Raw genomic sequence first — 26,735 nt, forward strand, 5'->3', positions numbered from 1 at the left:
AACTAAAAATTGCATTTATGATGTGCACAGGTGATTAAAAGATATGGGGGTTGAATAAGTAGGTTTGGGAATTGCGCTTTTGTCGCACTCGCACCGTTCCCGATGCGCCTGTAGATGACGCTGGTTTCACATTTGCTTCCAATGCCACGGCACATCCCCATAGCCCAGATGGGAGTGTTCAGCCAGAGCAACTCCTTTCTCATTTGCCCGGCTGCAGTCATTTATTGCTGAGCTTGGTCCTGACCAGACGCGCTTTTGTCTCTGGTTTGTGCGCGCTCCCGACCGCCGCGTCTCCGCGTCCTCGTGCTGCCGGTATTTGGGCTTGTCTCCGGCAGGGTGTGTAGTGCAGGTGAAATCCTAGCGCCTGTGTGTAAAGGACAGAGGACAACAAGGAGACAGCTTTGTGCGAATCGGTAAGGCTCTGGTTTTATTTAAATATATCTTTAAGTATGTATATATGAATGTAGGATGGCATGCTTTGATTTGCATCTATCTATCTATCTATCTATCTATCTATCTATCTATCTATCTATCTATCTATCTATCTATCTATCTATCTATCTCTCTCTCTCTCTCTCTCTCTCTCTCTCTCTCTTTCTCTCTCTCTCTCTCTCTCTCTTTCTCTCTCTCATATATATCTATATATATATATATATATATATATATATATATATATATATATATATATATATATATATATATGCTGTTAGTCTTGTCTTTCAAGAGCACAATATTTTGTATACATTTTGGTGATTTAAAGACCGATTATTTATTTTTTATTCCTTCACCCTTCTTTCACCTTACATTTCCATCATGCACATGAATTTTATGTAACATACATCTAGGCCATCTGCTTTGTAGTTCATGCTTTGTGCCATTCCAATTCATAGCGTTATTTATATATAACATTCATATAACATTCATATAGCATTCATATATAACAATTCATTAAATTTTTTATTATTATTATTATTTTTCTTTTTACACATAATAACCACATCTGTCTAAATATCATGTTGGCTTCAGGTTTAAATAGAGAACCTGTCAGGCATCTTTGGGGCTGGTGAATGAAGTCACCTGTTTTTTTTTTTAGACATGTATTTATACGTAACGGATATACAAGTGTCATAATGTAAAAAAAATCCAATCCACATGAAAAGAAATAAAGTGTGTTTTCTATGAAATCAGACCAAAGCACACCAGTAAGCCTTAAAGGCATTGTCTGGAATTGAGTGGAAATGATGTAAGAGGATTAATCTAATTTGAACATGTGCATCACCAGTAGGATAGGTAATAGAAGGGTAGGAGAACCCTGTCTCATGGTTGTGTATTTTATTCTAAAGCATATGCATATGTTTTAAGGCATGGCACATTTTCTACTTCTATGATCAAGCCGTTATGTGATCACAGTGATGAATTATTATCAAAGACTTCTGCTTACATGTTGTTTATATTACATTTATATTTGTCATTTTTCCAAAATGACTTGCAATTATCTCAATTTATACACCTGAACTGTTTCAGGGTTCAGGGCCTTGCTCACTACACTACAGTGCTGGGATTTGAACTCGTGACCTTCCAACGTCAAACATCTTGACCACTGTCCACCAAGCTAAAACATCTTAGTGGTATTATTGGACATGATGAATGATATTCCTTGACACATCACTCATTTGCCCTCTGTAACCACTTTATACTGGTCAGGGATGCAATCAATTCATAGAGACACTGGGCATAATGCGGGAATACATCTTTGGTGGACGCCAGTCCAACGCTGGACACCAAACACTCAGGATGACTATTTTTTCCCTTCTGTTCCACCTGAATGGTTTATTCATACAACACATTCAGCCCTGTTATTAATTCTAAGTCTCAATAGCCCACGATGAATAGAGATCCGACTTGTTTTCTGTAGGTCCATTGAGTAATTTTTGACTCGGATGGAAAGTCCGACGTCTAGGAGTCTCGGAGCCATAAATCGAAATTTTTAATTGAACTGAGAACTTGTGTTTTCAGTGCCTTTCAAATGCATGTATTTAATACATTACAGTACGATATCTGATACAGCCAATTTGACCAATGTTTTTCAAACAACCGTTTTTACAGTATGTAAAACTTATAATACAATAAAAAATATGGCATGGAAATATATGTAAGCCAAGTAGCAGGTACTCATGATATATAGGGGATAACGATCTTTTCAAGTTTTTTCTCGTAGAAGTATGAATTCATTTCCTGCTTCCGAAAGAAAGGTTTTCTACAACATCTTCACGAGCTGACCCATTTACACTCGTCAATAAATACACACTCCAAATTTGAAGAGTAGTAGGTGCCGGCATAAACACCTTCAGTGGTTGACAGGAGCGATTTGGTTTGTCTAGATGCATCAGACCATTGCAGATGTAACCAATTTAGTGCCATTTAGAAACATAAGCTAACAAAATGCCTTGTATGCATAACTGATAATAGTTATCACCATGTTAGCTTAACTGAATCAGATCAAATCTGGATCACAATTCTCAGACGTGGTGTCTCAGGGTGATATAGAACCGAACAGTTCTTCACGATCAAGATCAACGTTTAGGAAGTAAATCACCATCTCATATCATGGTATTATCTTGTTACTGGAATATTTGAAAAGAGAAACAGGTTCAAAATGTGTTGCTGAGCTTCTTCTCAGCCTATTATGTAAGTGTAAAGGAATTTTTCATGTTTTTATTTTAGCATGACCATAGTGATGGAGGTAACCACATTCACATGCCACAATGCACATGACTTGTGTTATTTTATTAAGCACTGGGCTTTACTTTAACCTGCAGGGCTTTTTGGAACCCTCTAATCTAATTTAGACCTCATATGTTTCCCTTTAAGATCTTCTCATGTTTGAGACACCTCAGACTCTGTACCAGTCAGAGATTCCGTCTGTAAATGCGTCCTGGAACCTGCGGAACTGCTGTTGTAATATATTTTCGCAGCTCGTTTCCATGTAAAACGCAAGTTTACAATTTTAGCCTCATCAGAAACCAGGTGACATTTCTAAAGGGATAAAAAATTCACAACTGAATAACTGGAGGGAGACCCGCATAATCTACATACTCCAACATGCGTTTTACGCTTCGCTTGATTTTCTTTCAGTCACTTATATAAAATGCTTTACTTTTCCCAAGACTATTCATTAAAAATTTAATGCGATGTGTGTTTTATATCACTGCCTCGAGAGTGACTGAGAACAGGCTTATGAGGAAGTGGTTTGAAACTATAATGCCTCACATCTGGAAACACACACTTCATATTGGCGTGGAAAAACACCCAGAATTATGTTTTCACACTCTGTCTACCTAATGAATCAAATCCCTGACCTCAGGGATCAAGTGCCATGTAGTCTATAATCAGTGGCACAGTCTATGAGGGTTCATCTTCCATTTTCCGTTTTAAGTACAGGTTTAGGGTGACATGGAGCACAGTTGATGAAATGGAGATGCTTAATCCAGTTAAAGAAACTGAAAGTCGTTGTTCCAGGTTTACGAATAAATTCTTAATAGAATAGATTATCTGTCATGGTGACAGAGAGATATCATCATGGCATCTGTTAATAGGTGGGCAACATATATTAGGCAGCAAATCAACATTTTGTCCTCAAAGTTGACATGTTTAAAGCAGGAAAAATTGGCAAGGGTAAGGATTTGAGTTAATTTGGCAAGGGCCAAATTGTGACGTCTAGACGACTGGGTCAGAGCGTCTCCAAGAGCAGCTCTTGTAGGATGTTCCTGGTCTGCAGTGGTCAGTATCTATTAAAAGTGCTCCAAGGAAGAAACAGTGGTGAACCAGCGACAGGGTCATTGATGCATGTTGGGGAGCGAAGGCTGGTCCTTGTGGTCCGATCCAACAGATGAGCTCCTGTAGCTCAAACTGCTGAAGAAATTTATGCTGTTAATGCTCGATGGATCAGGATTGTTTTGGCAGCAAAAGGGGGACCAACACAATATTAGGCAGGTGGTCACGATGTTATGCCTGATTGGTGTATATATAATTCTGTATTTTATTATGGTTCATAATTAGGAATTGAGTGACACTTTGTTTGAATTTCAGTTTTCATATGAAGCTGCTGGCCCAAGGTTACGCAGGTGCTACATACGTCATTCATTGTCATATTGTATATTTAAAAAAAAAAACATTTGTTGTGTGTCTTTATTACATCAAACTTGTGTACTTAGGTGTCTGTATATATAATTGTAATTCATTCAATTCGATTCAAGTTTATTTCTGTAGCGCTTTTAACAATGGACATTGTCTCAAAGCAGCTTTACAAAATGTAAGAATTCTAGATAGAAATTGAAATATTAGTGAACTATGTGTATTTATCCCCAATGCGCAAGCCTGGGGCCACTGTGGCAAGGAAAAACTCCCGTAGATGGCATGAGGAATAAACCTTCCAGGAACCAGACTCAAAGGGGAACCCATTCTCGTTTGGGTGAGAGCAAGAGTGTGATCATAAATCATAGAAGAATTATAAAAACACCGGAATGTGTGATTATTAGTCATGTCTTTCTGCAATCTTTTACAGTCCGTTGATGTTAATCTCTAAATAATAATTGTCTTACTACATAAATAAGAATAATTTAAACATATCCAGTTTATTTTGCACTCCAGGGAGCACCTCCATGCTCTCCACAGTTCTTGAACAATACTACAGTTGTTTTGAAATAATTATTTTGTTATTACTAGTTATAAAGGATGTACAATAGATGACGCAATATTACATTGAATATTGTCACTTGGAATAACTTATAATGTATTATAAGATGAGTATAAGTTATTAAGGAATATTTATAAGTATAAAGTATAGAATAATAGACGCTTTGTCCAGCTATTCTCATTGTTTCTTTGTCACAATGAGACTTTGAGCAAAAATGGGAAGCGAAGACACAAACAACTACTTACCTTGTCAGAAAGACGCAGTAGTTACTTCCCATTGCTCAACACCATGTAACCATGTAACTTAACTGCCAACACGCCTGGTTTCCCTCTTAATGCATTCTTCACCTAATGAAGATTTGCTTGTCAGGTCAAGCGAAGCTGAATCTGCAGATAGTTGGAATACCTTTGTTTAATGAAATTGCATTGAGACATGCTTTGTTAGAGTAGAGTGTTGGGCCAGTCTCTTAGTACTCTGTTATGATGCCTAGGGCATTGTTCTGACTTTATAGAAATGACTTCATTGGTGGTGGTGCACAGTTTTGATAAATAGATGATGGTGTAATCTGCTTAGTACAGGAGTGCCCAGTTCTCAACTTGAATTTATGATTTTATTGCTTAAACATGCCTGATCCTGGTCATTGAGTAAAATGGATTTGATGTGTTTGAACATGAACCTCAATAAAGGATAAATCCACAACCCTGGTATGTGAAGGTTCTTATTAGAATTTATAAAAAAAAAAAAGTAGTCCACTGGCAAGAAGTTTGGGGCACGAGGATAAATCTTTGTATAGTTCCAAACGCAAACTAATAAACTAATTAGCCATTAGAAAGATCGTTATATCTCAGTTAGCTAGGTATCAAATTTCAGGTTATATTGTGTTAACTACTTGCTATATCAAATTAAATTTGTCACAATTTGTCACACGTATAATCTTCTTCTTCTTCTTCTTTGGGCTGCTTCCATTAGGGGTCGCCACAGCGGATCATCCATCTCCATACCCCCTGTCCTCTACATCTGCCTCTTTCAAACCAACTACCTGCATGTCTTCCCTCACCACATCCATAAACCATCTATTTTTCTCCTTCCTGGTGGCTCCATTCTCAGAATTTTCCTACCGATATACCCCATGTCCTCTACACATGTCCAAACCATCTCAATCAGGCCTCTCTCACTTTGTCCCCAAAACGTCCTACATGCGCTGTCTCGCTAATAAACTCATTTCTAATCCTGTCCATCGTCGTCACTCCCAACAAAAACCTCAACATTCTCAGCTCTGCTACCTCCAGCTCCACTTCCTGTCTTTTACTCAATGCCACTGTCTCTAAACCATACAACATCTTAGGTCTCACCACAGTCCTATAAACTTTCCCTTTCACTCTCACAGATACTCTTCTATCACAAATCACTCCTGCTATCACTCTTCTCCACCCACTCCACCCTGCCTGCACTCTTTTCTTCACTTCTCTAACACACTCTTCATTACTTTTGCACTGTTGATGCCACTTACCTAAACTCCTCCACCTTCTCCACCTCTTCTCCCAGCAACCGCACCCCTCCACTGCCCTCCCTCTCGTTCACACACATGTACTCTGTCTCACTCCTACTGACAATATATGAATATATGAAGTATAAGTTCTATTGTAATTAATTTGTCATGTGTTCATGTGCTGTATGAGCCAGAACTTTTCTTTAAGTCCATGTTATTGTTTAGGACAATTGTTTCTTCTCATGGCTGATGATCTGTTGAATATTTTAGTTTTTAGATTTTGCACATTACCTTACATCTTATACCCTTATATGTTTTTTTCATGTCACAGCTGATGTTATTTGGTAAGGGAAACTCCCCACAAACACTATTGCATGTTGCACAATGCAAATATTTGTCTTTGGTGGCATTTGTGGCAAACACAGCACATCATGCATTCTCCCTGGGTGGAAAAAAAAACATGAAACTGTTCATGCTTTTTTTTTTTTTTTTTTTTGAGGTGCAAGGGTTGACATATCTTCTCTAGTGTTTTAAGAACCTCTCAGAGCCAGGCACCGTTTCATCATTTATCATAGTACTACACGCAGCAAAACTCGATAATGTGTAAAACTGGCATGCGGTTGCATTTCTTAGTATTTGAACAGAGAATAGGATTATGATCTTAGTAAACATAAAAAAATAAATAAATTTATAGCCAAGTATAAGCCATTATTGAGGAACACCTTTTGTCTCCTTACATGTGGCAGAGAATTTGATTACACTGAGAGTAAACACTGAGAGTGCGGCAGGTTCAGGGCATTATTTGTTCTTTCAGCTGTTGTGCATGGGGTTTTAAATGCCTTCATAGACCGTGTTCACTTTCGTCTTTCAGAGCCACTGAAGTCACACAATGACAAGCGATTAACGCTGGCTATTCTTGTTTCATGAGTACACCACATTTTATGTAATATCACAAGTTTGGCTTTGTGTACGCATTTTTACACCCTTCTGTTCTTCTTGAAGCTGCATGCATCTTGACTCTTCTTCTTTATTGCTTCATTGCCTTTCTTTATGATAATGAATTTCGCTTAGAAAACTTTTCCATTGTACTTTACAGCTATGTGGCTATGTGCACATCAAACGTGAAACCTGAAATCAGAAAAACGATTAAGGTCTTAACTGAACATTTTAAAACAAAATTGGCTTATTTGCGTAGTCTGTAAAACAGGGACAATCAAAAGCCATGTTCAGGTATTTATTTATATTTGCACTAAAAAGGCCTGTTTGTGAAAGGGCCATGTGTTAGATGTCAGAAATTTATGTCGCTTAATTAAATGTATGATTTGTCGTCTGTCTGAACCACAGAAATAAAAGTGAGCTATCTGTACCATATTGATTTGCACAGCATCATATCTTTTCTTTCCTCTGCATCATTTTGCATTGAATAGCATCGTGTTAAATCGAATCGAAATCGGATTGCAATGCATCGTAATAAGGGGTGAATCATATCACATCGGTAGCTGCTTCACATGTGTCTTTAATCTCCATTCCAGTTTTTTATTCACAATTACTGACTATGTACTGACCCTGGAGGTGTCAAAGTTCCCAGCAAGGCTTTAGTTTTAGAAGAAATGAGCCATCGGTCTTGGAAGTTTACACACTTCTTTTTTTTTTTTTACATTGTGTTAAGTCTTATCTGGTTAACGACTAGCTAGCTAAAACCTTAGTGTGTTTATTATGTCCAAATATATTGTGTTCATTATGTCCAAATAACTACCTATAGTGGTTTTTATGGCCAAAAAACATATTAATTTGGATTTAATTTGAAGAATATGGCTATAGTTTGACTTTATTTATGCACTGACAGACTTGTTGAGACATGCCACATCACTTAGGCTGTATTCATCAGCATGTAGTCATATACACTGTGTGACTCCCATCGTCTTGTGATTGTGCTCCCACCATGAGCAGCTTGTCTGGAGTGCTATTGCTGACCCAAAGAAGTATGACATCATTAAAGTGGCCCCTGGCATGATAAGTGGAGAGATTTTGGATTTGTCCCAGCTGCTTTCCTGTTCTAAGACATGCAGATGAAGCAGCTCTAGCGTGACTTCTGGAATAGCTCAGCTGTGATGTGATGTGAGTTCCGTAATAATAAGCAAAACTAGGCGAGATACAAAATGACCTGATAAGCGTTAGACTTCGTCTTGTAAGCGTGTGGTCTTGGCAAAATGTGCCTTCATGCTCTATTCAATTTTTTTCATGTCTCACTTCCCTGTCTGGCTCTGACCGATTGCTACACTCAGCAGCTGACTATCTTGAGGAAGCTGAGGGTAAGTTACATAGGGACTTTGGAGGATTTTGTGCTGGATGTGCGTATTAAACTTTTTTCTGTGTGCGGGAATGACCTTGTCAAAGCATCTTCTTGATGTTAATCTCAGCGCTTAAAATGGTAAATGACAAACAGGTTTAATGTACGCTTCATCCTTGCTAGCCTTTCTTCATCCAATTTAGAACAATATGGTTTGCTGAAATTGTTAAAGACCTTACATAAGCACACAGTTATGCTTTACGTAATCAAAACCCACGCCTGAAACTAAAATGGGGATCGTCCAAGGCGTATTTAGTGCCGTTGTATACCGTGTAATGAAATCACCTTATTTATTTTGGTCTGTCATCATAAACATTATTTACTCGGAGTTTTGCCGTCTCGCTATATGCCTTCTGCTCTGTCCTTCTTTCTGCAATTCTTTTGTTCTTATTTTATTAGTTTTACTGTGCACTTTTTGACGATTGCAAGAGGAATGTAATCTTACCTTTTCATTAGGACCTACAGTATTTGTGGATTAGTTTAGTGATTAGCTTTGGAGATAGATATTTGCTGTGGATTTAATGACGTGTTGGTGAAAGTGATCTGAGGTGAAAACGGGGCGTGGCAGAGGGTTACAAGATGCAGGGTAATTAAAAACAGAGTGCACACAGTTCATCGCAAGTATGATAAATAGCTTTAAAGACATCACAGATGGTCATGCTTCTTTTGGGTAATGAGTTCAGTACTGGTACACAGCCCCTTCCAGTGGACCTCATTGTGCCAAGTCGGCATATTTGCCACATGCACTGGGGTACATTGAGAGACTCATGAATGTATAAGACTAGATTTGTTAAAGATGTATGGCAGTAAAACATTTTAGTTTGCCTTCATGTTGTGCTGTTGCATGGACACTAAAGCTTACTTAAGATGCATTCACTCAAAATTTTAACATGCAAAGTTTCACAGGTCAGAGTACATCAAACTTGAACTGCGAAATATGCAACTTAATCGCACTGCGCTTACCTTTCCATTCTCTACTGTTTGCATGCATTGAATGGGAGTTGAAGGAATGAAAAGTGTAGCATGACTGCAGCTCAAAGCAGACATTCAGCAGAAAATTGTTGACCACCATCTGAAAGAGGATCACAAAAGCAGACAGGACACTAACGCTTACTAAAGCAGAACGTCAGCAGAAAATTGTCTAAATCAGTTTGAACTGCACATTTTTTGTCCAAAAACAAGAACATATTCAGTGTTTCCATGCTTTCATTTTTAGGTTTTATGGTGTTTAATTGTTTCTCTGTAATACAAGATTCTGGTACACTATTAACTACTGACTATATGCTTCTTAACTCCTAAAATCCACGGTTATTATCTGTTACTTAACCGCAAGATACAAGAAGTTAATCTCATGAAAGATTAGAGATGTTACACCGGTGCCATATGGTCATTCTAAGCTCCCAGCAGTGCAGCCTGTGCGAAGTGCTGCATCTGCAATAAAGCTGCTACCAAGCTGTAAAGGCCATAATCGACTCTCTTATGAACAACAATAAACCCGATTTCAAACTTTTTCAAGAAACGACACGAGCAGTGAACTTTTAAATGAACTAAAATGACCTTAATTTAATTGCCACTAGTGATGGGAAGATCGGGTCATTTTAATGACTTGGTTCTTTGAATCTCATTAATCAAAATGAACAAATCTTTTTTGAGTCATTTAGTTTATTTTGTTGCTTTGCTCAGAATGAAAATAAAATGTTACATTTTCAGTAAACGGTTAGCCCCAAACATGCCTACATACACAAACTATGACTATAGTTCTAATAATTATATATTTATATATGTATACATAACTGTGTAGCATCTATGGGAGTCACGTGATAGAAGAACGAACGACTCGGACTAGAAGAGTCGAGGGATAAACTGCTCAATTATGTTTCCTTTTTATAACCTACGGAGATTTTGCAATGCTTTGCTCATGCGCGTCCAGAAGAAAACGAACAAATCACTCGTTCTTCTGAATTACAGAACGACCAATCACTAATTTCCACATTAAAGTGAAAATTAATTCCAAATTTCTTTACTTCCAAGTCCTGAAAAACTGCTTAGTCATGCCAGAATCAGGAAGGTTATGAGCTTAAAATCCACTCTGGAATGTAAGCTTTTGTCGGAATCTTCTTCTCGGTGCTTGCAGGCTGCTTTTTAAGTATTTTTCTTCCCAGTATTACTAATCCTTTACATCCTCAAGAATTAACGCTTTCATTGTGGGCCTTGATAAGATGAATAAAGAAGGTTTCTACGCGTCTACAATGAAGCGAATGTTCATTCAGCATCTCGGACACATTTGTCGCCTGGTTTTTATTCTTTATTCAACGCGGTCTTGTTCTTTATCTATAGTGACTGCAGAAACGTTTGCAAAGTTTAGGATCTCCTTCTTCAAAACTTGCAACAGTCTTATTGTGTTTGTGTCCTTTGTATGGACATTGTGAGTCGAATCCGCTGTTAAACTCATTTTAAGAGAGAGAGAGAGAGAGAGAGAGAGAGAGAGACAGAAGGAGGGGGAATTGGGAATGGGGGGGTCTATTGTGATTTCTCACAATCAGACACACCCCCTGCCTCAGTGGTTAGTGGCTGCTGTGGCAACAAGACTTTAGATGGAAGAATTGAGGGCTGTCTGCTAACATCAACTCTTTCAGCAAAGGAGGCAAAATGAGAATCTGGGATTGTTTCCTGAGAACAGAAACTATTTGTGACTGTGTATGATCAGGTGTGGCTTTTTCTCCACAATATTAAGAATTCTGTGCATAGCTTGAATGCAGCAAGAGGTGGATATTCTGTATATATACATTAAATATGACTTTATTTACTGTAAAAAAAAAAAATGTGGAATGTGCTTGTGAGCTTTAATATAAAGAATCAAATTTTGTTGTCATTTGTGTGCTGCCGGATTTTAAGCTGGATCTGAAGCAGAGTAATTCTTTTATGCATATTTGTAATGCAGTGGTTATATTATATGCAGTTTGCTGGTGAATAATGAGTGGGAAAGGGGCAGGGCCAGAGGCAGGGCTCAGTTCAGGAGCGTGCAGCAGCTTCGTGTGGAAAGGGTTAGTGATGGAGTAAGTGAATGCCACTTGGCCACTGATCCGTAACTGAGTGAGGGACAAAGGCCTCCCGCAGAGTGAAGTGCACTCGGAGCCCAGTGCTTCATCGTCCTCTTGCTGAGCTACACTCGTCTTTTAGCTCCGGATGGTGAGTAATGAATGCATAGTTTTGCGTCTGTTATGTTTTGGTGCATTTTGTTGGGTTTGTTTTAGTTAGTTCTGCTTTGTTTGAGGAGTATCATTCATTTTTAATGATGTTTTACCATGCTTGTGGAGATCCTCAGGTACTCAGAGATTGTACAGGATTAGTTTTGGATTGTTATGTTATAAATCCTCACACAACGTTGTGGTTCAGGATTAGAGGGGGTTCCTTTGAGGCATCTTTTCTCACATCCAGGCCAGGAAAAACGTCCTTACTCCTCCTCCATCAGGGTCAATTAAGTGCCAGTCCTAACAGTTGTGTGTCATGGGACGGTCGGCCATTTATAGTCAGCGTGATGAGCCAGACCTCTTCTCTTCTACTCCAACATGGATAACCAATTCCTTCTTGGGGGTCTTTTGTGAGCTGATCGATAGTGATTCTATATGCAATGCTTGGAGTAATAACTTTTTTGTCGATTGGGCTTTTTGTTTATTTCTGAGCATCTGCTAGTGGAAAGTTATCCAATCCTATGATAAAAATCTTTACTTAGTTCCTAAGATCATGTGGTTTTGCTTGACTAGGAGTATTATACAGATTAAAGTACTATTAGGATGGGATAGGCTTTTAGGGTATAATTTTGCTAGAGGACTTCTGTCATTTTGGTGGATTTACACAGGAAAATTACAGAGATTTGTCTCAGAAATCCTCACATTACTGTATATGCATGGTTTTCTATCTAAAGATTACAGGCATACAATGTAGACCTCATTTTTATAAAATCGGATTGTATAGACCTTTTAAAAAGAATGTTCCTGTAGGGTGCACGCTGTAGCTGTGCAGTTGGCACTTGATGATTAGTAGGTTGTATCACTGTAGCATATAAAGTACATCTTTACACATATAATCTACATCTGTACAAATAAATATAATGTTATAATATGCTCATCGGAAATGTAGACAGAAGAGAGATAAAAAGACCATGTACATATAGGGAGTGATCTTTCTTTACATCATAAATTTGGTTTAAGCATAAAATCAGGTCTATTAGATGTTGCATATTTGGTTTATTTTTCCAAGTACAGAGTAAGTTGTTCCAGTTTCTGATTGACAAATTCAGTTTTTTTGCTCCATTCTATAAATGTCCATTGTGATTTCCATCAATGCATTCATATATATATGTGTGTGTATGTGTATCTATTTGTAACTTTTTCTGGGGTATTTTTTTTAAGTAAGATGTTAAATGTTATTGTTCTGCTTTTTAAACATGACTAATACCTGGATTTGTATTGTTCTGCCAGGAAATGGTAGATAATAGTGCTTCCTGTGTGTCATTTTTCCATAGACCTTAACAAAGTCTTGATTACCTGGTAGTATAGATGGATTATACATTACAGCCCATTTATAAAGGGTTAAGTACGGCTTAATCTTTTCGGTGCATTAGTTATTGTTTAGATACTAATTATAAAAAACTAGTCTATTACAAACATGACTCAAGATGTTACGTTTGCTATGTTCTTTGATTCAACTGTTAATTTTATTGTTCAAGTGTCTATTTACTGGGGCTTTTGAGGACAGGTTTCTGTTGGCTCCTACAAGCTAAAACTTCATCAGCTGCTCGTGTTGGTTTAGGGTTATGCAAAGCATTCTGGGAGCCTTTTATACTCGTCCAAATGATTCATTTTTTTTAACTGCAGGGATACCTTTTGTAGATTAAGCCAAGATGAAGTTTAGAAAACATAGAGGGATATCAGACCCAGGCACATCGACGAAGGAATCAAAAGAGCCGGAAATGGACAGATAATTTTAGCAGAAAAGGATGGTCTTCAGGCAGCTTCAGAACTCATTTACATACATATTTGGCCCACATGTCTGAGGCTGAGCTCTGTCCACAAAGCCTCTCTTCTAAGGCCAGGATATGAGACTTGACTGCGCAGGGTGGCCTTTAGTTGGATGAATGGCCCATTTGATGCCTTGCATTAGTAGATAGGAAAGGAAGGGGTTGATTTCATTTAACATGAATATATCATCTTTAAGTGTAGCATGCGAATCGATGAGATGATTGGGTTGTGTTTATTTAACAGTAATTTACTGGGAATTATTGTCTGTTATTTTATTTACCGCACTATAACAAAGTGGAGTAATGACATGACATTCTGTTTTCGTTAAGTATTCATCGTTTTTTCGTTTTAATACTTGCTGTGTTTTCTCCTTAGACTAACATAATTGTGGTAAATGTTAAAGCTTGTATGCTCTGCTATGACTCATTCTACTTTCCTCTCTCTTCAGTCATAATTCCCACGTGGAAGCTTGCCATGTGAGAACTCCTCATAAGTTCAGTCGAAACTTTACCAAGTCCATGATTTACGCAGCATTTTGGTTCAATTGCATAATTCAGAAATGCTTATAATATCTTGTACGAGTTCCACCCTGAAACACGCCAGCGGGATGTCTCACATTAAGTGATTACAGTTGGGAGTTCCTCAGTGGGAAAAGCCTTTAGACCCCCTCACAAATATACAGAGACAAATGACACCTTTATTTTTAAGGAAAAAAACATTCATTCACTCATTTTCAGTATTTATCCCAGGCTAATCTAAGGAACACTGGATGAACGGTGGAAATGCACTTGTATGTACTCATATTCTCGTATATCATATACTCATTTACGCCCAGTCTACCTAATGATTATTTTGGAAAACCTGAGGGAAACCCATCTAGAAAATGAGCAAAATTTAAATACAAGCTCAGTATTAAATCAGGGATCCTGAAGAATTAGCCGCCATGCCTCAATGGGGCAGGTGTGTGACCCACCTGACTGGGGTTTGAAAAGGCTTTGTGTAAGGACATTTTAATGAGGGTGAATGAAAGTTTTCAGCTTTTGACCAGTCTGCATATGGATGTGTTTTGCAGTAATAAAACCTCACCTGTATATAACATGCAGGGTTTAATAGCTGGAACCTAACACTTTACGTAGTAATGACTTTCACATACCACAATGACTTTTCTAAAGGGGAGAGCATGGCTCTGATTTGTATCTAGTGTGGGAGTGCAGGAGTAAAAAAAAAAAAAGCCTGCTAGGGGTAGGTTTGACCATTCTTATCTCTGGCCTGCACACGTCAAAGAAAGGCAGCCTGTCAGCTCATATGACGGCTTGGCTTTATTTTTTACAGTGCAAAAAAGTACAGACTTTTTTTTTACGTAAGAGAAAATGGAGCACCCTGAAAGAAGAACTGTGTAGCGTGCCATATTCCCTGGGGTCAGTAAATCCTTTTGTTATGTGGTTAATACCTTTATCTAGAGTACTCTCGAATTCTTGAATCGGAAGGTGTGAATGAACTTTCTACAACAGCACAGCTCGAAACAGCATTGTGTAACATGAATGACAGGTTTATATGAATGCCGTACATACACATTTCCCCGTTCAGCGTCTCCCAGCTTCTAATTGGATACAGGTATACGCAATTTCGCTCTCATATACACACATGCGTACACACACACACACACACACACACACACACACACACACACACACACACACACACATGGACACACTATAAAAAGGGACTTCCTTGCACCAACACTTTGCGAAGAATTGTTCTCTGTAACCTGTTTCGGAGACTTACCGAGCCGCTCAGATTTACGTGTGGGATTCCCCATCAACGTTCTGTGTCTCTGGTTTTGGATTTCACGTTTTCTCCTTAAGACTCTTTGTTCATCACCTGAACTTAACGTGTTTCTGATCACAATTCCTGCCTGACAATGTGGAGTTTTCTTTTCGCTTGCGTCCGTATGCATACATTTCGATTTACATCACTAAATGGCTTCAAAAAAGCACATTAATATTATTCAGAAAATAATATAATCATTACAAGTGATGGAATTTTGGGATATAATGAACATTTATAAAGGAAGTCTCCAGTGAAAGCACTTTGTTAACATGTTGTGTTTCTGGTTTCTCAGTAACAAGTTTCAGACAAACTAACTTATTTTTTGGGATATTTCTAAACATGAAATACAACTATAAATTATTTGAGAATGTGATGTTCCAAAGCTGTAATCATTGGTAAATAGTTGTGGTATAAGTGGTGTATTCTGGCTCAGTCACAGGGCTGTACACACTGCTCCCAACATGGGTTATGTTCCTATAACCTCATAGTCAATCATGTATTATTATGAATAGCATTGTGGAAGAAAGCATTAAGATAAGCTATATCTGTACTCTCTGGTATACTGATGAAGATTACATGGTATTATATGAATTTGTTTGACTGAAACAGGCTATGGGACTACCCTACAGCAGCTTGCTTGTGCTAAGATTGGAACTAATGATTATTTACCCCTCAGTTAGAAGTGGCTAGGTCGATGCTAAAGTTCCATGCCAATTTATTAATGGAAAGGAAACATTAGTGATCACAAATCATTTTTTCTTGACATTGACGTATTGGGGGAGCAGTGGTAGACGAAGTTCACAAACCATGTACTTGAGTTATATAGTGTAATATAATGTATATAATATACAAGTACAGTAACAAATTACATTTACTTCGTAAGTGTCCACTGGTGGTAACTGGGAAGTATGTGCGATCTTTGTTTGAGGCAGAGGCTACAGTCCTATTACTCAGGTTTTAACCACATCAGTATCTCTGGTTGTTTGAAAGTTAACTTCCCTCCATGAATTGATGAAGAACCAAATTCAGGTCACTAATTAACAGATGCATGTTTTTACAATAATATCATTTTTATTTTATCCTAATTTTTCTAGAATCATTGCCTTTTGTTTATCACCGCCTTTACTGAGTGTGGAACTGAAACATGACAATAATCCAGTGTCTTTTTTTTTTTTTATGCCAGGCCAGTAGTCTCAATGCAGACACTGTGTTTAGTGCATGTGTCATTTATGGCCCAAATCCAAAGAGTTTTAAATGGCCTGCTGTTGACTCTGAATAGGCTTATGTATTCCAGCGGACCAGCCTCTTTCAGTTTCATGTGAACATGCATATTAATATAATTGCGCACTAAAAGACAACACTAGTTAATATCCCTTTAAAGCAGTAGAACTAGCTCCAAATTAGACCTTGTGATGATGAAATGGAGCCAAAATTCTGTTCATATTCAAGTGTTTTAACATTCTGCGCTTTTTTTTTTTTTTTTTGGGAATCTATATATAGTATACACATGTGTGCACATCTGTGTGTCAGTCTGTAACACTGTAAACTATTCATATTTCCCTCTTTTGTGTTGCAGGCCTGAGGGATTGCGAATTGAAGAACACCAAAGAGATCCTCTCCCTGTGGGTGTGTGTATTTGTTTCTTTCAAGATTTGTATGGTCAGACAGAAACCATCTACCTCCAGCACCTCCAACAAAGAAACATCATCAGTATCTACTGTGCCAGGCCTGCTGAGTCCGGTGTTCCTTTTTTCCCCCGACGCTTCCCTCGGACCTCTTGACACCCTCTGCAAACGCTGGCACGAGAGCACTTTAGGACTGCTAATCATGAGTGAATTCTGGTTGTGCTTCAACTGCTGTATTGCTGAGCAGCCACAGCCGGTAAGCCACTCGTGCTTCGTCTCCAGAGAGGCATTCAAACCACAGGAAGCAGGAAGTGCTCGCTAGTTATTGAGCAGCACCTGTGCAGAACTAGTACAAGGTTCCTATTCACGCAAACTATACATAAGAATAAGCCGTGTGTGTGTGCGTGTGTGTGTGCGTGTGTGTGTGTGTGTGTATACTGCTGCTTTACTGCTGAAGGAAATATGTGTGGGTGTCAGTGTCTCTTTTATCTTTTTTGCATCAATATAGTAATTTCCCTGGCTGAGGAATTATGAGCTTGAGACTTCATTTCCCAATTGGTCTCCACTTGTATCCCAATATTCATATAAATAGCCTTATATGGTTCGGATATTCTTAGTCGTTATTTCTACATTTTGTGATAAATAGGTTTGATTTAGATTCGTCTGAAGCTCTGTTTCTGTTTCAAGATGTCTGGCACCTGGACCGCCTTGTCTATAAGACTGCGACTGTGGTTTTGCATTTATCATGAGACAAACAGTATCTAACACTAGAACGTTTACGTCTCTGTATGACAGTCATCTTTTGCTGTATTCTACAGCTGTATACTAGTGTGTGCATGTACTAGGTGCTATAACTGCACAAATATTTTCATATAACTGTGAATGTAATTTCACATTACTGTTTAGCACTCATTTCATTTATATCCTCCTAATTGCCCATGCTTTTTTTTAATAGTTTAAATGATATAATATGTGAAATATTTGATCATATAGATGGATGAGATGAGATTGGTTGATGTAAATTGGTTTGAAGTGATGCAGGTCTAGAAATTGTGCGTCTTCATGTTACTTCTCCTGTCTGGGGTTCCATATTTAGTGGTTGCTCGTAGGAGATGAGTTATGTCCCTAAGACCTTGTATGGCAAAAACATTTGAGGAATCTGAAGTGTTCACGAGCCTCTCTTATTATAATCAACACTGATGAGCAAAAAAACTTGGCAGCCTTACACTGAAATACGCTGTTCAACTGACTTTTCACCTCCTATTGGTTTATTTTATAGCAAGAACAATTTGCATTTGACTTCCTTTTACGTGGGAAATTTGTGGAGTAAAAATGTAGATTACCAAGTAACCAAGCAAAATGTATTCCAGTATTGGTTCAATCTTCAACAAGTTTTATTTCCTTATATTGTTTCCTTTCTTGATATTTTTATAGCATATATCTTGCAATATAATACCAGAAATCATACAGGCAAGTCTAAAACACTTTTTCATTAACACACGTATACCATGATTTTAGCATGACTCATGGTCATAAGACAGAATTACGCATTTCACCTATTTGAGGTTTTTCTGACCTAGATGTCACAGCATGCCACAGCGAATCATCATTTATAGATCTTTTCAAAGAATATTAGCAAGCCAGACTGATCTTAATAGAGTTTCTAGTACAGCCTGTGAACTTCCAAATAACTAACAGGCTTAAAAAACAGCCCTGCCTCATACCTGCTTTATTTAGGCAATCATTATTGGCAGTGAAAGTTGGGTGTGGAATTCCCCTATTGACTTTGCCTAGTAGTTTTCCAGTGGCCTATTGTCACCGTTGAACAAGAAAGCAGCAGTACAGAGGACAATGTGCTCCAGGAAGTCAAGATATTAAAAACACAGCGCCTAAATTATTAATGCAAATCAGTGCATCTGCAGCTGCGAGTCCCGTTATACCCCCCACCACCACCACTACCACCACCGCCATCTTAATTTTCAGTCTTATTTCGGAATATGACGTTCATTAAATTAGACCGCTTTTTGCCTCAAGATAACCCTGTGTGTGTCCTAGTTTAGACCTGTCATCTGATGTTGGATTAGAGCCGATTTTGAGACCTAAATGATGGCTGCCGAAATCTCGCATGAGATGTTCTGAGAGAAATTGCATGCTTTCTTGTATTTCTGAGGTTTTTTTTTTTCTCCAGGGAAAAAAGCATATACATTAAGCTAGTTTCTTTTCCGTTGTGGTTAGACGTCTACAATAGGAGACTTTTAAGACGGTGAAGAGACTGAAAGCCTCATAAATCATAATTCAGTTGATATGCCTGGACCTTGAATATGTCTGCTTAAGAGCAAAACAAAATCAATATCTACATCACCCTTGCATGTACTGACTGGGCACTTTAATGCTAATAGCATAACACTGTAAAATCTACAAGTAAAGCAATGATTTTTATAAACATATTTAACAGTAGCTCGACTCCAAATCTAGTTAAAGCTCATTTGTTCAGGATAAAATAAAAACACATGAAAAAAATTGTAAGGAGTCTCTAGTTTTAGCCCTTCTAGCACATACTGCATGTTGAAAAATATATATAACATGCTGTAAAACCAGTGTGATGTATTTCACTTTTATCTCCTTCCGCTAATGCTTGCTCTAATTTATGTATACAAATAATACAAAAGTAACATGTTTTTCTCTATAGCATTGTCTTTCATCGTTAAATGCTCCATGCTTTTATTTTGCTAAATCTTTTAACTTGGTGTATAAAAATGAAGCAAAAAAGTGGGGCAGAAAGATTGACCTCATTGACAATCGGACGCTGGAGTTGATATTAATGTTCCTTAGCTTGCAAATGTAAACTGACATCGACATGGATTTGTTCCCCACAAATTGGGTTACATCACAATAACCCAAATACGACCTTGTGACTGTTCTGTGTGGTGACATTTAGGCAGATGGAACATTATAGTAGCCTAATTTATGAGCTTTATGACATCATAACAATATGCCATTTAAGATATGAAATACTTAATTTATGATCACTCCTCAAACTGTTCTATAGAAACACTTTTTTTTAGGTTGTTGTTTTTGCTAAATTGAATTGAAACTCATTGCTCTGTGTGTACTGTGTTGCACCTACAGCCAGACATATGAACACACCAGAAGGTAGAAAGACTGTGACACACTTATGTCTGGATCATTTCCTCTGGAATGGTTGACCACAGACATGTAGATGATCAGGCATTAATACGAGTTGTTTTCTGCTTTGCTGTAAGTCGCCCCCCTTCAATACTGCAGTAAAAAGGCCTTTTGATATTCAGGGCACATAAAGTGCAGTTGTTCAGTACATAAGATTTACTCAGAGAGGACAGATTTCAGATTCGCATTCATCCATTTATTCAGCCTTTTAAAACATGCTTTTGAACATAACATAGTGTTTAAAATTAATGTTTTGTGTTGAGCTTTAATATTTTTAAGTGTCCCTTACCATTCAATACTAATCAGTCCATTAACTATGGACAAATGTTTTTTTGGGGGGATGATTACAGTGTAATTGCATGCAATGAGGCAGCAGAGTCTGGATACATTCTGTTGAATAAGTCATAAGACACTGGTTTGTTCTCTGGACAGGCCTGTAGACCTCTGTCCTAGGATCGGACATGTTGCTTTAAAGATATGACTAAAGATTCTTCAGGTTGAAACTTCAGGAAGTGTTCACGACATATAAAATCTCAAGGGACAGGGAACTAAAGTCAGCAACTTTGTGCTCGGATGCAGCTACAGCTGTGGGCTGTTTCCATAGGTGCATAACAACCTAAATTTTCACCACAAATCTATTGCAGCGAACCACGAAGCTTGATGTCAGCCACCACCAGAAGCCTAAAGGTCTTGGGACATTTTGTTTTACAACCTAAACTGTAAGAGAATTATAAAAATGCATAAAAAGATAGATATGAAAAATTATTTCTGGCGTTAGGCTTATAAATGAGCTCAGCTCAGTGGGAGTTTTTTACACTGGAGATGTTAAAGGGTTGCCGCAAATGTCTGATGCATTGTGCAATTGTGCTGCGAGATTTAATAGGATACAATTCAGCTTGACAAGGATTGGATTGTCTGGGGATGTAACAAGCTCACAATGGCTGTGCTGGTTTAGACTTGTTTCCTCTAAAGTTCCCGTTTTAGAGATGTTTGCATTCCTGCCATTGTATAAGTGAATCAGCTTCCTCACAGATGAAGTAGCCATGTGAGAGTCACATTACAGCATTGGCTTTCATCTTGTATGTTGTGCTCTGTCCTTCTAAGTAGAGGTTGAGTAATTGTTAAATATTGAGGTCTTGTTGATGTAAAATGTGATTGTGAAGGTGAGTGGGTGTGTCATGTGCTCTCACATGCTCAAACGTCATCTATGGTTTTGGGTCATCCTTTTTTCCTTTTTTTCTTTGATTGTGTGGTCTTGAGTAAATCAGCAAATACTCATTGTGCAGCAGAAACAATTTCCCAGTTGGCGTTTTTGCTCCTCTGCTCATCCCATGGTGGAAGGTTTAATCCTGTCTGTCTAACAGGACTTTTTTTGAGCATAGGATGTTGTTCGTTTGACCTGCACTTCATCCCGGCACAAAGCCAGATTGGCACATTGCTAGTCGGGTCTTTTTGGCTCAGTTCATGCTATATTGGAGACGTGCACATGAGTTAAACATGGTTTTGGCACCGTGTATTCGTATATCTGTTTTTTATTAAGGTGGGATCTGTAGTTAGTGAGGGAGCAAGGCCAGCTTTGGAGAATATTCTTGAGGTGCTTTAAGTTTTCTTGTTTGACTCCAGGATGAAAAGAAATAGAGTTATTTTTTAGGTTTGAGTTTGGCATTGGTGTATAGTGTGGCTTATTCAGGTCTGAGTGCTTAAAAAAAGCAATAACTAAAAATTCCCAGCTTAATGATGTGGCATAGAGTAAATATCTCATTAAAATATTGATGATTGATGGTATGTATCACATGTATCATCACTAATGTTGGATTTACAAAGGATAATAATGCCGTTTTCATTGATGAAAAGTACAATATTTAACTATGCAAAAATCCAAAATTAAAAAATATTGTGGCATAAATTATCTTTATATTAATGGTATATTGTTGTATTGACTATCCGTAACTGGCTACAGTTTTTGAATACCAAACCGTATTAAAAAGAAAGCACTCAGAAAGCTTACCTTGCTTGTTGGAAGATGCTGTTGCACGTTTTGCCGTTTCAGGTCTAGTGAGGTGTAAAATGCCACCGCCTCACCCTCTGTGAGGTCGTCATAGCAACTGCTGCATGGGTTGGTGGGCAGCAGCTGACTGGTGATGGAGTAGCAGAAGGAAGAACGCTTGATGCTGCTGAGACCAATTCTCAGTTACATCAAACCACTAGTGTTGACTTTGAATCTTATAAGGTCCGGGAGGCAAAGCACACGCCGTGCATTAGCCATGAAGAGCCGTGATATTTTAACTCGTAGCCGTGAGTGTCATTCCACTGGGTTCGAGTATAAAGGTCCATTTTTATTTGGAAAAGGCAGTCAGAATAAAGCTTTAGCATGAGCCCGAAAGGAAACATCGCATACTCACTTGTTTTGATTTGGGAACAATAGTTTGTGTCCAATAGGGAAAGCTGTAAAGCCTAATAATATTAAAAAAGATTTGTTCTGTGTTTAGATTTAGATCAATTATCTAACTGTGTTCTCCAGCAGGTTGTGCCAAGGAGCGATTGCATATCTGTGGCTATTTTTAACGCTGTTCTCGTTCCTTTGCAGAAGCGACGGAGGCGCATTGACAGGAGTATGATCGGCGAGCCTACAAACTTTGTCCACACAGCCCACGTGGGATCTGGAGATCTGTTCAGCGGCATGGACTCTGTAAGATCATTTGCCGTCCTCTGATTGAGCAGGTTTCATCAATAATCTGCAAAACAGTTACTTAGATTGCAAATTTTTTTTGATACCCAGAATCCAGTGAAATAATTTTTTTAAATGACTATTGTTCGCACCAAAACTCAAATCAATATTAGTGATTTTTAGCATTAAAGATTAATCAGGTAATGTTTAAAAGGAAACTCAAACCATCAAAATGACAACTAAACATGGAAAAAGTGCCTCTAAAAGTGGTGTGTGCAAAATCTGTATTTAATGCAGCTAGCACATTTATTCACGGATTGGGAGTTGGTGGTTGTCACATGCATAACTTAACACAATACCGTGCATATTATATTACTATTATACGGGTTCTGGAGAAACGCCGTACAATTATAAGGGTTCTGGATAAAACGTCTCATTTCACTGCGTACAGCAATATATGGTTAAAATGACAATAAAAGCTTCTTGACGCAATGTTTTTAAAAGCATTGAATATTACATATATCATGAAAATCCTATTTGATTTAATTCATTTATCTTTTATAAAAATGTGTGGCCTGGCACCAGATGATCCATGGCTCGGTGCAGGTGTGCGGTGATTGGGGACCCCTGCATTAAACCACTGCAGTGCTTCGGTGACTGTAGACACCAAGTTATGATTTATGGATTTATTTTGTATTTAATTCATACATTAATAGTTCATCAGTAGTAATTTGAGAAAAAATGAGCTAAAATCTTAAATTGATAGTGTAACCCTTACGTAAAACTGCAAAATTCAAACAATCGAGGCTTTTTTAAGTGTCTCCTTGCATGTAAATGTCCAAACTAAATAAATAACAACGCTACACATTTAGCTTATAGACAAGACTATACACGGCAATACTGACTATATGAGACCATACAGACACTGCAGATTAAATAAGACCACAATATACAAAGTACATGACGGATCAGTAGCGTTCATGTATGAAATATACACCATCACATACTTATATAACTTTTCAGTAGTTAATGTATGTATGTAATACATTTACATGCTCATTGCTGTTTTTATAGGTGAACTCAATTCAGAACCAAATGCAGTCAAAGGGGGGATACGGGGGTGAGACGATGCCCATCAATGTGCAAATGCAACTGGTAGACACAAAGGCAGGATAATCTCTTACTTGAGGAGGTGTGTAATTTTTGAATGCTGCTTTCTGATACAATAATGCAAACTACCTTCATTTGCATTAGTGAGTGTAACAGATTCACATGATTGTTTAACTACACTTTGACCACCTTTTATAGTCAGTTGTTTTTTATCTCTCTTCCACTAGGCTTCCACTGCATCAGTGAAACCCATTCCGACACTTTCCATAGCCTCTTAGAAACCCTCTGTTCTCTCCAAGCAAACTCACGGACCATCATGCACTTCATGGGAATGAGGACGCCCTGTTCATGGCTGTCAGTATCCTCACCACCCTCATAATGGACGCTTGCATGCCTTGTCATCGACCGTCTAGCAGTGCATGGTGTAACCTGGCCTATTTGTTTGTGGTTTGAACAGCCCATTTTCTCAGCACTCATACATGAAGGTCTGGAACCTCCAAGTACAAACTTTTTGTAGTTTTTTTTATTTTATTTCTTCGTTTCCTTCACGGACTTCATTCAGTATAAAAATCTGGCGTGCAACACGCCAACAACGCTCACGTAAATTGTTGCTAGCTCTGGCCGTGAAATGCCAAAATGCTCGTTTCGATGGGATAATGACTCACTTCTGAACAGAAGTACCTTTTTTTTTTTTTGACTGAGACTCAAATGAATGCTGTTTTTGTAAGAAGTAATTGTTCTTTTGCTGTTTACGTTGCTGTCTCGGATCACGTTTCTTGTATATATAATTTTCGTTGTGGTAAAATATTATTAGAGCGACAATAACTGATGCTGAAATGCAAAACTGACAATTCTCTCACCACACTGATGTAAAAGTTTGTGTCATCCAGTTTATATGAAGATGCTCAAGCTGTAGTTGTTTAATGTACAGTCAATGTGGAAGAGCGACAGTGTCGTCAGTGTCCTAATGCTTTAAACTGGTATGGCAATGTGTATATATATATGTATATATATATATATGCATACACAAGGTGGTATCAAAAACCTTCAAAACGAGCTCTGTTTACAAGTAAGTACTTTATCTACATTTACACACTCACCCTCAAAACAGTCCCCTTACACAGCAATACAGAGCTCCCAGAGTTCCTCCCACTTCTGGAATGTATCCTGGAAGTCATTCAATCGTCTCAAGCACCTTCTGCGATTCGTGCTGGATCTTCGCACTGGTGTCGAACTTTGAGATAGGAAGAGGGCGAGGTCTGCAGGAGCCAAATCTGGTGAACAGGGTGGAGTGAGATCATGTTGTTTTTCCGGCGAGAAACTCACGTGTGAGGAGGAGATCGGTGACATGGGTGTGATGTGGTCGGAACTGCAGACGTGTTAATGCAGTTGGTCAGAATAGCACCAGTCACACAGCTCCTGATGTACACAGGACGATGTCTTTTGACACACTGACTTCAGTGCTCCCTGTGATTGTGCGTGCAGGCCATCTGTTAGAGTGTTGCAAAACTTGTCTTTAAACTTGAACTTTTTGATACCACCGTATATATATGAGATTGTGGAAGATTTTGAAATGAAAGCGAATTTGCTCTCTCTGTTTTATTTGCAGTCTAATGGGAAATATAATATCTGCTCAGAAAATGGTGTTAATACTTTCAACCATTCTTTTCAATTGGGTTGAGAGACTAATGTTTGGAAATGTCTATAAAAGTACATACGTTGTTTTAAATTGCACTAATTTTTTCCAAATGCATAAAGAACAACCAAAATTCAGAGAAATGATAAAAATGGGAAAATGCAGCTTATCGTAATACAGTCAATGACTTCTAGCAGTCATATTCCTCAGGATCCTCATATTAACCCGTATATTGAAATTGATCAAATAAAAAAAAAAAAAAAATAACACAATATTTATGAATTTGTAAATCAGAATCTCAGTCTGGAGTGATGTACTGGATTTCAGCACCAGGCCCATGATAGATCAATAATGGCTATGGTAAATGATAAGGTGGTCATGCAGAATAAGGTGTGAACTCACATATGGAATGTCCAGTTGTTGTTTTCTCAAAGTGCTTTCCTGTTTGTGTGTATATACTGTGTCTTTTGTGTGTCACTACCTAAACTATGCTAATTTATTTTTTCCTAATTCCTAAAAATTTTTGTGTGAACAAATCAACCATCATCACCAAAACCCCACCTAGCATTTTAACGTCATGCCTTATAAATATATTTTATTATTGTGTTGTCAAAATTATGAATTTTTTGCCAGAATTTGTTTAAAGTTTGACAGAGTGTAAAAGTTTCCCCGGTGCAGAAAAAAAGGTTACAGAATCAACGGACACATGAGATTGATCTGAATCAGGAGAAAATGTTGCTGGATGTGAACGATGATGAGATAAGATCTTGTGTGAATTCATGAACCAGTAGAAAAACATGGCGCTTTGGTCTCTGGTTGGCAAAAACCCACAAAGTTTGACTTTTTACTAAAAGTTTCTTGTTGTAACTATTGGCTACAGTGGTGTTCCTGGCATGCATTAGAACTGCATTGTCCCTCAGCTTTTATTCAACACAGATGGATTTCATCATCAGGGATTTCTAAAAGCTATTCAGATGCCAGAGCACATTTTTATACATTTAACGCTTGTTATGTCACATTCAATGTCGGCTTGTACATTACCGAATGTGTTCACTTGAAATAAATTTTTTTTTTCCATGTTACATGAAGTAACCTGTTATTGCACTTTTTTCAAACATATTGAA

The 26,735-nt window shown here is 38.0% G+C and overlaps 1 protein-coding gene across 1 annotated transcript; it reads left to right on the top strand.

Annotated features, from left to right (window-relative positions):
* The first annotated feature begins 207 nt into the window (after positions 1-207).
* cdc42se2 (CDC42 small effector 2) lies at positions 208-26,699 on the top strand. Its single transcript, XM_083568060.1, has 5 exons — positions 208-413; positions 16,963-17,267; positions 22,785-22,886; positions 23,940-24,057; positions 24,203-26,699. The coding sequence occupies exons 2-4, from the start codon at positions 17,043-17,045 to the stop codon at positions 24,039-24,041; spliced, it is 429 nt and encodes a 142-aa protein (XP_083424186.1). The 5' UTR covers positions 208-413; positions 16,963-17,042; the 3' UTR covers positions 24,042-24,057; positions 24,203-26,699.
* Positions 26,700-26,735: the final 36 nt, after the last annotated feature.

The sequence above is a fragment of the Silurus aristotelis genome, assembly GCF_946808225.1.
Source record: "Silurus aristotelis genome assembly, chromosome: 18".
Lineage (NCBI taxonomy): Eukaryota > Metazoa > Chordata > Actinopteri > Siluriformes > Siluridae > Silurus > Silurus aristotelis.

Bases quoted from the DNA above. Each gene is read 5' to 3' on its own strand.
- cdc42se2 (XM_083568060.1), top strand. From the start codon at position 17,043: ATGGTCAGACAGAAACCATCTACCTCCAGCACCTCCAACAAAGAAACA. The intron at 17,268-22,784 runs GTAAGCCACTCG...GTTCCTTTGCAG, and splicing joins TTGCTGAGCAGCCACAGCCG to AAGCGACGGAGGCGCATTGA. The intron at 22,887-23,939 runs GTAAGATCATTT...CTGTTTTTATAG, and splicing joins TGTTCAGCGGCATGGACTCT to GTGAACTCAATTCAGAACCA.